At 36.0% G+C, this 14,426-nt stretch overlaps 1 protein-coding gene across 4 annotated transcripts in view; it reads right to left on the reverse strand.

Moving 5' to 3' along the window:
- camsap2a (calmodulin regulated spectrin-associated protein family, member 2a) overlaps positions 1-13,498 on the reverse strand; it is a 70,894-nt gene extending 57,396 nt beyond the window's left edge. For all 4 annotated transcript variants that reach the window (XM_056447398.1, XM_056447397.1, XM_056447396.1 and 1 more), the window contains exons 1-2: positions 12,950-13,498; positions 1,441-1,700 (exon numbers count right to left, since the gene is read on the reverse strand). In XM_056447398.1, the coding sequence (XP_056303373.1) occupies positions 1,441-1,700; positions 12,950-13,088 (399 nt within the window). In that variant the 5' untranslated portion in view covers positions 13,089-13,498. The remainder of the gene's footprint in view (positions 1-1,440; positions 1,701-12,949) is intronic.
- Positions 13,499-14,426: the final 928 nt, after the last annotated feature.

The following is a 14,426-nucleotide window of genomic DNA, read 5'->3' on the forward strand; positions in this document are numbered from 1 at the left end:
TGAAATAAATTGGCCGTAGTGTATGTGCGTGAATGCAAGAGTGTATGGGTGTTTCCCAGTACTGGGTTGCATATATAAATATATATATATATATATATATATATATATATATATATATATATATATATATATATATATATATATATATATATATATATATATATATATATATATGGAGGAATAGTTGGTGGTTCATTCCGCTGTGGCAATCTCTGATAAATCAAAGACTAAGCCGAAGAAAAATGAAGGAATGAATATTAAAGCGAAACACGATATAGTGGCTGCCATATCGCAACCAACCAATAAATGCTTACTTATTTTATAATTTTATAATAGGATTACTTGCTTAGTTTTCTGGAACTACGTTTTTAAAAAAATACAAATCTTTTGCATTTAAAATGATGGATTTTATTTGAAACTTGGATAAAATTGGTTTTAATATCTTTAATTTAATTCATTGTCTTTTCGGCTTAGTGCCTTTATTAATCTGGGGTCGCCACAGTGGGATGAACCGCCAACTCATCCAGCATATGTTTTACGCAGCGGATGCCCTTTCAGCTGCAACCCATCTCTGGGAAATATCCATACACACTCATTCACACTCATACACTCTGGACAATTTAGCTTACCCAATTCACCTGTACCGCATGTCTTTGGACTGTGGGGGAACCTGGAGCACACCCACGCGAACGCAGAGAGAACATGCAAACTCCACACAGAAACGCCAACTGACCCAGCCGAGACTCGAAACAGCGACCTTCTTGCTGTGAGGTGACAGGACTACCTACTGCGCCACTGTGTTGCCCTATCTTTAATTTATTCGTAAGTAATAATTGATTTATTGGTATGAGCCAGAATTTGTATGTCATTAATAGTATTATTATGAACAGCAAATACCATAAGAGATGGGACTTTTGGCTTAAACGTTTATCAGCTTTTATGAGCTTTTATGAGTTTATCTGCTTTTATGAGCCATTTCAGACCGACAGCTCTTTGGTTTTATCTGAAATAGTTATTAGTTAATAGTTATTCAGACACAGCAAATTTCTAAAAGTGGCCTTAAAGGGATAGTTCACCCAAAAATTAAAATTCAGTCATAATTTTGTAATGTTTGTAATGTAATGTTTTTTTCTTCTGTTGAACACAAAGGATAATATTCTGAAGAATATTGGAAAAAACAGCCATTGATTACTAAAGTATTTTTTGTTTCTAATAAGGATGAATGTTTTTTCCAACATTCTTCAAAATATCTTCTTTTGTGTTCAACAGAAGAAAGAAATTCATGACAGTTTCGAACCACTTGAGTGTGAATAAATAGTGAGGTAAGTTTATTTTTCTGGGTGAACTATCCCTTTAACTGGATGATTAAAAGCCTGATCATATCCAAACATTATCCCACAAGTCGGTGTAAATAAAATGCACAAACAGAGGTCCTCTCACCATCTGAATGGGTTTCTTCTGCAGGTCTCTCTCAGTCACCAGTCTCTCCTGGTCGGTGACATACAGGCCCTTCTGCGCCAGAGCCTGGATGACGGCGTCGTGGCCCAGCAGAGGTTTGACAGCGTCACTCTTCAGGATCAGACTTCCAGCTCTGCAGTAGAGCTCTGCTGACAGCAGCAGATCAGCCACCGGAGGCTTCAGGTGCTCCTGCTCATACTGGTCCTTGTAGAAGGGCTCGTTCAGCTCTTCAGGAACACTGTCTGTGAGGTGACACAACCACAATTTGATTGACAGTTTTAGTTTGTTTTACCTTGTTTTTTATTCATTTAAAGAAGATTGTTTATGAAAAACTGTTTAAGAAATCGATTCTCAGATTTTCTAAATGCATCGAAATTCTCTCTTGACTCAATTCAGAGCTTAGTTTTTAACAGCAGATGGCGCTGTATGCTTTACAAACAGCTATACTCAGTTCGTAATTTACCACTTGAAGTTAAAATAGTCATTAATTAAGGTTTAGGCGATTTACAAGAGTGTTCTTTATGAGCTTTGTTTACATAAATTTTGTGACAAACTCACATGACTCAAATGCACAAGCACTCTTCCTTATGAGCAATCAAGTGTACAGTTAAAAACTAGCCGAGAGCCCCATCTGTTGTTCAAAGGTAGCTTAGAGAGCCAACTGCTGTTCCAAAGTAGTCTAGAGGGCCATCTACTGTATAAAATACATATTAAGCCACCTTCTGTTCAAAACTAGCCTAGAGCGATCTCTTCCGTTCAAAACTAGCTTTTATGGCCCGTTTCCACTAAGTGGTACGGTACGTTTCCGTACGCTATCATGGCCGGTTCCACTGTCAAAGGGTACCTAAAAGCGAACCGTACCATACCACTTTTTGGTCACCCTTTGCAACGGGTCCCAACAGGCCTAAAGGGTACCATAAGGCGGAGCTAGACGCGCAGCTGAACGATATTGGTTTACAGAGATACGTCACTCGCAGAAGCATGAGAATGAAAACATTACACCGTAATAATTTATACATATGATAAAAAGCCATGGTCGACCCGAGCTTAAACAAACCTTGTCGTCATCTTGTGTCATCAGAAGCTCATATTAATAAAGTGCGTGTGATCGTTTGAAGAGCATCTGATATTAGATCCTTTCAGAAAGGGACAAACGTGACACTGAAGCGCAAAAAAAAAAAAAAAGAACAAGCTGGAAAAACAGCAGCAAACGATGCTTCTGCAACCTAAAACATGGTTTGCACTGACTGTGGGCTGTATTTTGTGTTGTTTTTGAACCCAAATAAGGACTAAATGTATGCTGTGTGTAGTTTTTCTGTAATTGACAACATATCGGAGACTGTAAGTGTTGTCTATATGTGTTCATATATGTCACATTTATAATTTATTTCTTATAATTGCAGACATTACAGTAGGCTATTTCGCACTGTCATTGATCTGCAGCTATAATTAAATCATGTTCATAGAAAGGTTAGTAATGGACATTTATACACAATTATTTATGTGTATAAGGCATCTGTTTTGTGAGAAGCTATTTTCATATGATATGTGAATGACCCGTTCTGCGTTACTGTGACATTTTCTTGAGTAAAATGACATCGTCTGAAGTTTCTGTCGTACACCACGCCCACCAAAAGGGTACCCTTTTGGCAGTGGAAACGCAAGCTTGATAAAGGTGACCCGTACCAACCCATATTGTACCTCTCAGTGGAAACGGGCCATAAAATTGCAACCTGCTGTTCGAAACTAGCGTAGAGCACCATCTGCTGTTCAAAACTAGCTTAGAGAGCCATCTGCTGTTCAAAACAAGCTTAAAGAGCCAACTGCTGATTAAAACTAGCCTAGAGCACTCTGCTGTTCAAAACTATGCACTGAATCGATTCAAAAGAAAACAATGATGCATTTTGAAAATATCAGAACTGATGCAGGATTTATTTCTCAAACTACTTCTCGCCACAGCTCTATATCATTGCAGTATTGATTATATCTACTATTGGCTATACCATAAACAAAATTATCCATTTATTGAACAAAAAAAATGTCACAAATTCACATCATTTTAGAGTTTAGTGGATTCTTTGTTTTGTTAATCTGGAGTATGTCATAATAATTTAAATAGTTGGATACTGACATAATGTAAAATTAATTATTGACTTATCAGTGCTGTTATTTCAACCTAAAAACACTAATACGATCATATTTATAAGTCCCACCAGTCAGCATTCCAAAATCACATGATTTTCAAACAATGCTTTGGTTTTGGTTTTTCCAAACCTACATAATTCACACTTTAACTGTAATATTCCATTTTACTATGATAACATGATAATGTACACATTTCAGAAATAACAATTATGAGTATAAAAATAAATAAACTAATAAGCCTAGAACGCTATCTGCTGTTTAAAACTGGACTACAATGCTATCTGCTGTTCAAAACTAGCTTAGAGAGCCATCTGCTGTTTAAAACTAGCCTAGAGTGCTATCTGACATTCAAAACTAGTTTAGAGAGCCATCTGCTGTTTGAAACTAGCTTTGAGGGCCACCTGCTGTTCGAAACTAGATTAGAGCACCATCTGCTGTTCAAAAGTAGCTTACAGTACCATCTGCTGTTCAAAACAAGCTTTAAGCGCCATTTGCTGTTAAAAACTAGCCTAGAGTGCCATCTGCTGTTCAGAGCTAGCTTAGAACGCCATCTGCTGTTAAAAACTAGTCTACATCGCAATTTGCTGTTTAAACCAATTTTAGAGAGCAATCTGCTGTTTGAAACTAGCTTAGAGCGCCATCTGTTGTTCAAAAGTAGCTTATAGCACCATCTGCTGTTCAAAACAAGCTTAAAGATCCATTTGCTGTTAAAAACTAGTCCAGAGTGCCATCTGCTCTTCAAAACTAGCCTAGACCTCCATCTGCCGTCCAAAACTAGCTTAGAGAGCCAACTGCTGATTAAAACTAGCACAGAGAACCACCTGTTGTTCAAAACAAGCCTAGAGTGCTATCTGCTGGTCAAAACTATCTTAGAAAACCATCTGCGGTTCAAAACTAATTTAGAGTATTACATGCTGTTTAAAACTAGTCTAGAGCGCTTTCTGGTGTTTAAAGCTAGCCTAGAATGTTATCTACTGTTCAAAACTAGCTTAGAGCACCATCTGCTGTCCAAAACTAGCCTTAAGCATCATGTGCAGTTCAAAACTAGTCTAGAAGCCATCTGCTGTTTAAAATTAGCATTGAGTGACATTTGCTGTTCAAAACTAGCCTAGAATGCTATACGCTGTTTAAAACTAGCCTAGAACACTCTCTGCTGTTTGAAACTAGCTTAGAGAGCCAACTGCTGTTCAAAACCAGCTCGGAGCACTGTCTGCTGTTCAAATCTAGCCTAGAGCACCATTTGCTGTTCAAAACTAGCCTAGAGCGATATTTCTGTTCGAAACTAGCTTTAAAAGAGCCACTTGCTGTTCAAAACTAGCCTAGAGCGATATCTTCTGTTCGAAACTAGCTTTTAAAGAGCCAGCTGCTGTTCAAAATTAGCATAGAGCACCATCTGCTGTTCAAAACTAGCCTTGAGCACTGTCTGCTGCTTAAAACTAGCTTAGAGCTCCACCTGCTGTTCAAAACTATCCGAGAGCAGTCTCTGCTGTTCAAAACTAGCCTAGAGCACTCTCTGCTGTTCAAAACTAGCCTAGAGCACTCTCTGCTGTTCAAAACTAGCCTAGAGCACTCTCTGCTGTTCAAAACTAGCCTAGAGCACTCTGCTGTTCAAAACTAGCCCAGAGCACTCTGCTGTTCAAAACTAGCCGAGAGCACTTTCTGCTGTTCAAAACTAGCCTAGAGCACTCTCTGCTGTTCAAAACTAGCCTAGAGCACTCTCTGCTGTTCAAAACTAGCCTAGAGCACTCTCTGCTGTTCAAAACTAGCCTAGAGCACTCTCTGCTGTTCAAAACTAGCCTAGAGCACTCTGCTGTTCAAAACTAGCCCAGAGCACTCTGCTGTTCAAAACTAGCCGAGAGCACTTTCTGCTGTTCAAAACTAGCCTAGAGCACTCTGCTGTTCAAAACTATCCACAGAATCAATTCAGAAGAGAACAATGATGCATTTGAAAAATTTCAGAATTGATGTAGAATTTTATTTCTCAAACCATTTCTCGCCACAGCACTATATAATTGTAATATCAATTATATCTACAATTGGCCATAGCGTAAACATAATTATCTTTTTATTAAATAATAATGTCAAAAATTTCACATCATTTTATAGTTTAGTGTATTCTTTGTTTTGTTAATCTGGAGTATGTAATATATAATTTTAATAATTGAATACTGATAATGTAAAATTATTTATTGACTGAATTATTGATCAGCACTTTGTTAAATAATTCTGTACTGTTTTAAGTTGCATATTGAAATTAGTTTTCTTCAGAATTTTTGTCATGTGTTACTAGTGTACATCATCTTGTGTAATCTTATAATTAAAAATTATCATACATTTGACAAAAATCATCAGGTTGCGACTGAATAAGATTACCTTCTACACATATTAAGACATCTTCAATCCATTATATCACAATAGACAGCTGAAGCTGCAAGCTTTTTCTTTGAATTTCACAGATCAAAGTACTTTTCATCTTTGGAACAGCTAAATATAGCCATAACTCAGCTCGGTATTTCCCGATCTTCTGTGCAAGACTAATTTACCCACACTCATGGAGATGAAGGAAAGGAGAAAGCCCTTAAAAGAAGCAAGACAGCTTCTACCACACATCCACAAAATCCAAAATATCATCATCATCACTAAATGAGTTCATAAACGTGAATGAGGTCACCGTATCCATGGAGATGTTCAGCTATTTATGGAGATGGGTGAGATTTTGGGAGAGCGCCTGCGTCCTTACACATCCTGATCACCTGCCCATGCTTTCAATTTTCTGCGTTTAATATGATTGTGGTTATAGCATAACAGATTTGAAACACACCGCACGAACAAAACAAAGATGATGTAGATGATGTGTAAATGGAAAACAAATTCAATCTTTTGTTCTATGGCACTTTTTACCATGTAGATTGTGCCAAATCAGTTTAACATGCAATCACCGGCCACTTTATTAGGTACAACTGTCCAACTGCTCGTTAACGCAAATTTCTAATCAGCCAATCACATGGCAGCAACTCAATGCATTTAGGCCTGCGGACATGGTCAAGACTATTTGCTGCACCTCAAACCGAGCATCAGAATAGGGAAGAAAGGTGATTTAAGTGACTTTGAACGTGGCATGGTTGTTGGTGCCAGACTTTCTGGTCTGAGTATTTCAGAAACTGCTGATCTACTGGGATTTTCATGAACAATTATCTCTAGGGTTTACAGAAAATGGTCAGAAAAAGAGAAAATATCCAGTGAGCGCAGTTCTGTGAGGGCAAATACCTTGTTGATGCCAGAGGTCAGAAAATGGCCAGACTGGTTCAGCTGATAGAAAGGCATCAGTTACATAAATAACCACTCGATACAACCGAGGTATGCAGAAGAGCATCTTTAAATACACAACATGTTGAACCTTGAGGTGGATGAGCTACAGCAGCAGAAGACCACACCAGGTGCCACTCCTGTCAACTGAGGCTCGCACAGACTCACTAAAATTGGAAAATAGAAGATTGGAAAAACGTTGCCTGGTCAGATGAGTCTTGATTTCTGCTGCAACATTCGGATGGTAGGGTCAGAATGTGGCGCCAACAACTTGAAAGCATGTATCTATCCTGCATTGTATTAATAGTTCAGGCTGGTGGTGGTGGTGTAATGGTGTGAGGGATATTTTCTTGGCACACTTTGGGTCCATTAGTACCAATTGAGCATCGTGTCAAGGCCAAAGCCTACCTAAGTATTGTTGCTTCCCTTTATCTTCTGATGGCTACTTCCAGCAGGATAACACACCATGTCATAAAGCGTGAATCATCTCAGACTGGTTTCTTGAACATGACAATGAGTTCACTGTACTCAAATGGCCTCGACAGTCACCACATCTCAATCCAATAGAGCACCTCTGGGATGTGATAAAATGGGAGATTCGCATCATGGATGTGCAGCCGACAAATCTGCAGCAACTGTGTGATGCTGTCATGTCAGTATGGACCAAAATCTCTGAGAAATATTTCCAGTACCTTGTTGAATCTATGGCATGAAGGATTAAGGCTGTTCTTAAGGCAAAAGGGGGTCCTACCCGGTACTAGTAAGGTGTTCCTAATAAAGTGGCCGGTGAGTGTAGATGAAGAAAAGAAAAGAAAAATCCACAGAAAAGTAAGGGACCAAGATCTGTGCCTTGTGGTATCCAAAAATGTACTTTTGATCAATATGATGCCTCTTCATTAACTGATACAAATTGATAATGTTGCTATAGGTAAGACATGAACCAAGCCAATGCAGTTAAAGTAATTACCAACATCATTTTGAAGCCTACCAAGTAGAATGTTGTGTTAAAAAACATGTCAGTTTATATAGTCACTGCAGGTGAACAGGGTAAAAACTAACTAATACTTCATAATAACAATATGTATGAGCAATTACAACCTTTAAGAATACAGATTTGAATGAAACTGTAGTTTGGTGTATGTGATGCTGAATTGGAGATAAAAAATTGAGATAACATATTTCAAAAATATGCAATGTAGCTGAAACCTGCAGGCACAAATTGATAAAGTGTGACAAAAGTAATACTTAAAATTGCATGTTGGATGTTTTCTTAACATAAGACTGATAAAACACTTCAGCCAAAATTTCAGAATTGACAGATGAAACATTTTGCTGATGGTCTCAGAGCCACAAGGCGTAGACAACATAAGTCAAAAATATGAGTGTGTGGAGCTGGGCCGCGGTTGCCATGGCAACAGTGGGGAGGCTGATCGATTCCCCGCTGTATGTTTGTACCCAGGAGCTCCTCGCTGCCTCATCAAAGACACATGAAGAAACACAGAAGAGAAACTACACAGGTGCTTTCTGCTGCAGGCCTGAACTGTACGGTGGATAGTCGCGATAAAGCAAGCAAAAATGTGAACAATGGATTTTGTTTTAACATGCTTTTAAATAATCATAGCAAATCAATTGAAAAATATATAAATATAGAATCTTAAATGGGATAGAAACTGAAACGCTTGTCATCATTTACTCAACCTCTTTAATTGTTCCAAGTCTGTTTGACTTTCTTTATTCTGTTGAACAAAAAGGGAAGATATTTTGAAGAAAGCTGGAAATCTGTAACTATTGACTTCCACAGTAGTCAATGAATGGTTACATGTTTTCAGATTTCTTAAAAATATCTTCTTTAGTGTTCAACAAAATAAAGACACTCACAAAGGGTTGGAATCACTTGAAGGTGAATAGAAAGTGAATAAATATGTATTTTGGGTGAACTATCCCTTTAAACAAGCCATTTTATATACAGTACATTATAATGCTGTGATGCCAAATCAATTGTAGCATTTAAAAACAAATATCTTCCAAGCTAATTGTTTATCATTATCGTTTTAATGCTTTTATTTATTTATTTACAATTATTTGAATGGAAAAAAATATAGATTAGTAATATTGGATGATACAAAATTGGCATATTACAATACAAACTAAGGATAATGACAATTTGTATGCACAAATTGGCATTTAAATGCAAAATATTCACAAAAAATGCAGTATCACCTTAAGTCATTGGTACATTTGGTTAAGTTAATCAATTCTGCCACCAAAATTCTGTGAGCGGATTTGCGACGGGGGCAGGGCAGAAGATTGCGATGCCGCCTCAGCATCGTGGTGTATATCGGCCATCGGCGATGGACGATGGCATCGTCTATCGGCCCAACCCTAATCATCCATCATCGATGGCCGATAGACATCACGATGCTGAGCCGGCATTGCAATCCTCTGCCCGGCCCCCGTTGCAGTAGCAACCCGCTAGCGAAAAAATACACACTTAGGCCCCATTTACACTAATACGTCTTACAGGTGGTAATTTGTGTAACTTATCTTTATTCATTTATGATTTGGTTATGGGTAAAACAAAGACCATGCGGGTTAGGTTGTTAAAATGGTAGGCTACAAATAATTAATTAGTTATGAATTAAATAATAATTAAAAAATAATTAATTCACTGCTTCCTACGACGATGATGCCATCGTCCATCGCGATGTTTCACATTAGACATCGTACGATGCCAAATTGGTCGACATCGCCCAGACCAATTGGGAACATATTGGTATTATTATTGTTATGCAAAAATTGTATAAAAATAGACCCTGCTGTCATGATTACCAGCGATCTCTAACCACCAGAGGTCGCTGGTAAGCACTCACCCTCACAATAACCTATGGACTACAAATCCGCCATTCATGGACTACATTTTCATACATGCACTCCGTTCCACAAACACACATGCTTCCTTATTTTCACTGATTACACTTGCACCAGCTGTGGATTGTCAGAGACTGATTACACACACTATTTAAACAACACACACACTCCCTGCCTTTGCAGAGTCTTGTTTAACTGTAAAGTGACATTACAACGCGTTTCCTTAGTCTTGTTTCTCTGTGTGTTTACCCTAGCCTTGTTTACCTAGTTATCCCTGTCTGCCGCCTGCCTTCCGACCTCTCGCCTGACACTTTTGACTACAATTCTGGACTGTCTTTATACATCTGTTTGCATCTGTGTTGACCATTGCCTCCCTGAGTTTGAATAAACCTGCACGTGGATCCTAAACTTAGTTGTCTCTGTCACTCCCCGTGTTACACCTGCAACCAAAGCGAATGTTTTAATATAATAACGCAAGTTGGAGAAATGGAAGATTCTTATAATACAAATAACAAGAATACAAAAAACAAATCTTTGAGAAGCTTTCTTCTCTGTTTATACAAAATAGCATGAAAAATTATTGAATTAAAATTAATGCTATTAATTACTGAATAATTATATGTATGCAATTAGCATTTTATGCTCTCTTTATAGTCATCATTTTGCCAAAAATCAATAAAGCTTAAGTATAAAAACAAAGAAAACGAGATGTAAGTTCACTCAATTCCAAGTTTTTTTTCTGCATTGATTTCACAATAAATAAGTGATGATAATATTAAACCACCCTCAGTTGGTTTTCAGCAACCAATGCATTATCATACAAGAATGCATTCAACAGATGAGAAAATACCATTATTGCCAATTCATTATCTCTACCCTTCCCAATGGGCCAAAATGAATCAATAGAAAAGCTTTTATGGAACTTAAAAGCCGACCACACTCTGTTTGACCAAAACAACCGCTTGCATTTCATTTGAACTAGTCTGGTGGCATCAAAAAAACATATTTTAAAGCCCCAGCGCTACATACAATTAAAAATATTGCTATCATGGTCTAAAATGTGTGTATGTAGTCATTCTTTGTAGTCTTTTATTATCTGAGCTAAGGTTACACAAGTCAACAAACGGGTCAATAACACCCTTAAGGCCTGTCGATCAAGCTACTGAATGCTAGCATATCCACATTGTTAGCAGTTCAGGGTCTTGTTCTTACAGTTTAAAGTCACTTTAAATCAAATATGCTAAACAAAAGCAAGAGTTGTCATTTGCATTACGCACTGGCTTGAGACTTGACTGCGCATTTTAATGAGACCTAAAGGAGACCAGATGGCCGGTGGTGGCACCAGTTAGCCAATTACATGATATGCTAAACATAGAGCTCAGCGACTAAGTAGCGAATAAACATGGACGTCAATCTGTCAATCAAGATGTCAAACGTGCAGATTTGATTGAATATAATATTAAAACCACATATATGATAACTAACTTTATTGATAATCTGACTGAATAAAGTAAACTTCAGTGTATTGAATGTGCGCTTGTAGTGTAAATCTATATTTTAAAATGAACTAAATTGCTGCTTAAATACAAAATACTTGAAACGACATTAAAATGTATTGTCACAAGGTTCACATACACTAAATATATTTCGATGGCAAGTTATTAATTATGAAATAACATAAAAATACACGTCCTACTTAATTGGGTCAAAAAGTGCTAAAAATGTATATTTTATGTCTGAGTGAAAACATTACCTTCAATTTTATAACCAAGTATATTCTTTTAAAGTACTTTATTTTTTTGTATTTTGAATTATTATTGTAACATTTCATATATCATTTGTGAAAATACTTTACAAATCAAGCATAACTTAATTTTGTATTATAAACCATATATATAATCAAATTTCTTGAATGCTTAACTCCTGAAAAAAGTAGTTTATAAAAGTGCTTATTCAACTTTCCAAGGAATAAGATTCATTTAGGAATAAGATTTATTTAAGCCAACAAATTGTGTATTGTCTAAATTTACCATATTTCATTATTCTTATATAATAATTAGACGGTAACAAAACAGTTATGCTATGTTAATCACACAGTACTAAATGACTAGATTATCAATGAACTACAGTATTACTATGCAAAAGGAAAAACAATGTTAGAAATTGTTAAAAACAATGGCACTACTTCCGCTATTACTCTTGGATAACACTATGCATATGAAATTAAAAGACAAAATGTATGACTGTTTAAAAAGCAGCTTGAAATTACATTTCAATTGTTAAATATCGTGTAAGACTCATTTCACAGGTCAAGAAAATATATTTTTGTGTCAGAATATTTCACTCAAAACTGGAATATTCTGTCATGATTAACTCGCCCTTTACTTGTTCAAAACCTGTTTGACATTCTTTCTTCTGTTAAACACAAAAGAATATATTTTGAAACATGTTTAAAAACCTGTAACCATTGACTTCCATAGAATTTTTTTCTCCAACCATGGAAGGCAGTGGTTACAGGTTTTCCATTTTCTTCAGAATATCTTCTTTAGTAATTAACAGAAAAAAATAAATCATGAAGGTTTGGAGCCACTTGAGGGTGAGTAAATAGTGAGTATTTTTTTTCGGTTGAACTATCCCATTAAGTCATGTAATAAGTAGTTTATAAAAGTGCTAAAGAAGCTCATTCATTGTAAAAAAGGGCAATGAAATACCCATGTTTTATATTTACAAGCACACCTATTGTGTATATATTGTACAACTATAATAATATTCTGACTTATTAATTGGTCAGTAGGCGTTATATTATGCCAATAATACTACCAAAAATATTAGCATATGGCATTTAACGTTTATAGTACTGAATCAATAACAGAAACGTAGCATTTTTGTCCACTACCGTATTATATAATGAAATTAACAGATACGTAATTTGTCATTATTTATGAAGCAGCAGCTCGAAATGAATATAGCAATAATTGTTGACATAATATGATATTATAATACAAAATCATAACTCAGTTAAGGGTCAAGAGGCACTTAAGTATGCATTTATTAACATATTGAAGATATGGTTTTGCTTCTATTTGATATCAGACGCCTTCAGTGCAACACATTGCTAATCAAATCAAGAGACAAAAAGATGATGGTGAAGAAAGAGAAACACGCCACCTACCTGTGCCGAAGGCTTTGGCCACCAGCCATGTGAGGCTAGCTCTGATTTTAGCTCTGTTAAAATCATAATGATCGAAAGACTTGATGGCAGGAACAATGAAAGTCTTTCTCGGGTCTCTGGACTCGCTCAGATCTCCCATATTCACAACATCCAGCGTTCACAACGATGACATCTCTCCGAAGGAATTCACTGCATCAAATATGACTTTTGGCTTTTCTTCTTACACATATATGTCAGGTTTTCTAACATGAGTGTGCTGGGATGCTGTTAAAACACTCGGTTGAGCTTATTTTCACATCAATTTCGACCCGATCCGGTAAAAGTGGGGTTCTGCCCATTGAGCTTCATCCATTCTGGTACCCCATTTGAATTCGGCCTCTTTTCGCTTTAATAAACCTCCATGTCTCGAAGTAAAAGAGTTGCTATCTAAAACCGTCTTTGTCTTCTTTAAGAGCTCGCCATGCTCTGCCCACTTATTCCCATCTGGATATTTACGGTTATTCACTCGCTCTGTTCATCCAGCGTCCTGCGGTCTCTCTGCAGCAGTGTTTGAGGATCAGCCGTCTGCGCATGCGCGCTCCGCCCAACACGCCAACGACCCCAAACTGGCAGAAATTGGGACTGTGCTGGAAATGGGATCCGGTGACATTTTATAACAGATATATTAAATTATATGCTAAATAGACACAAATAAATAAATAAATAAATAAAATCAGAGCTCACATTCTGTGTAGAAATTAAAAAGCTTTATGCAATACTTTTAAATGGTAATTCAATAAAAAAGAACCTTTGATCTATTGTAAACAAACAAACAAAAAACAACAACAATGTATTAAACGTAAAAAGATTTTTAAAAATCATTACAGTAAAACATTAATAAACAATATAATTATTTTTGTAAATGTTAGTCTCTCTGTGTTCTTTATAATAAGCCAAACTTGGTCAATTAATTTTAATACAATTTTGATGTATGCCATCAAAAAAGCCAATTAAAATATTTTTTTGTAATTTTTAAAATATGGCATAAATACAACAACAACAACAACAACAACAACAACAACAACAACAACAATAGTAACAACAAAACAATTATATTAGCCAAGGTGAATGTCACACAGCTAAATATGTTTAAGTTATTATTCATTAAGTATACAATAACAAGTTAATGAATTATTAATAATAACAACAGAAAACAACTGTCATAATACAGAATATGATCAATTATTATTATAAACAAATATAGTCTTTCAGAAATCTAAAATCTATTACTCAGATTGTACTTGTACTTACATTTAAATAACTATATATATATATATATATATATATATATATATATATATATATATATATATATATATATATATATATATATATATATATATATATATATAAAATACTGACTTTTATTTACAATTTAATAAAATCTTCTAACAGTTACAATCTTTAAAAACTACACTACCCAGCATTACAGTAGCGT

Source organism: Danio aesculapii, chromosome 22, assembly GCF_903798145.1.
Source record: "Danio aesculapii chromosome 22, fDanAes4.1, whole genome shotgun sequence".
NCBI classification, from domain to species: Eukaryota; Metazoa; Chordata; class Actinopteri; order Cypriniformes; family Danionidae; genus Danio; species Danio aesculapii.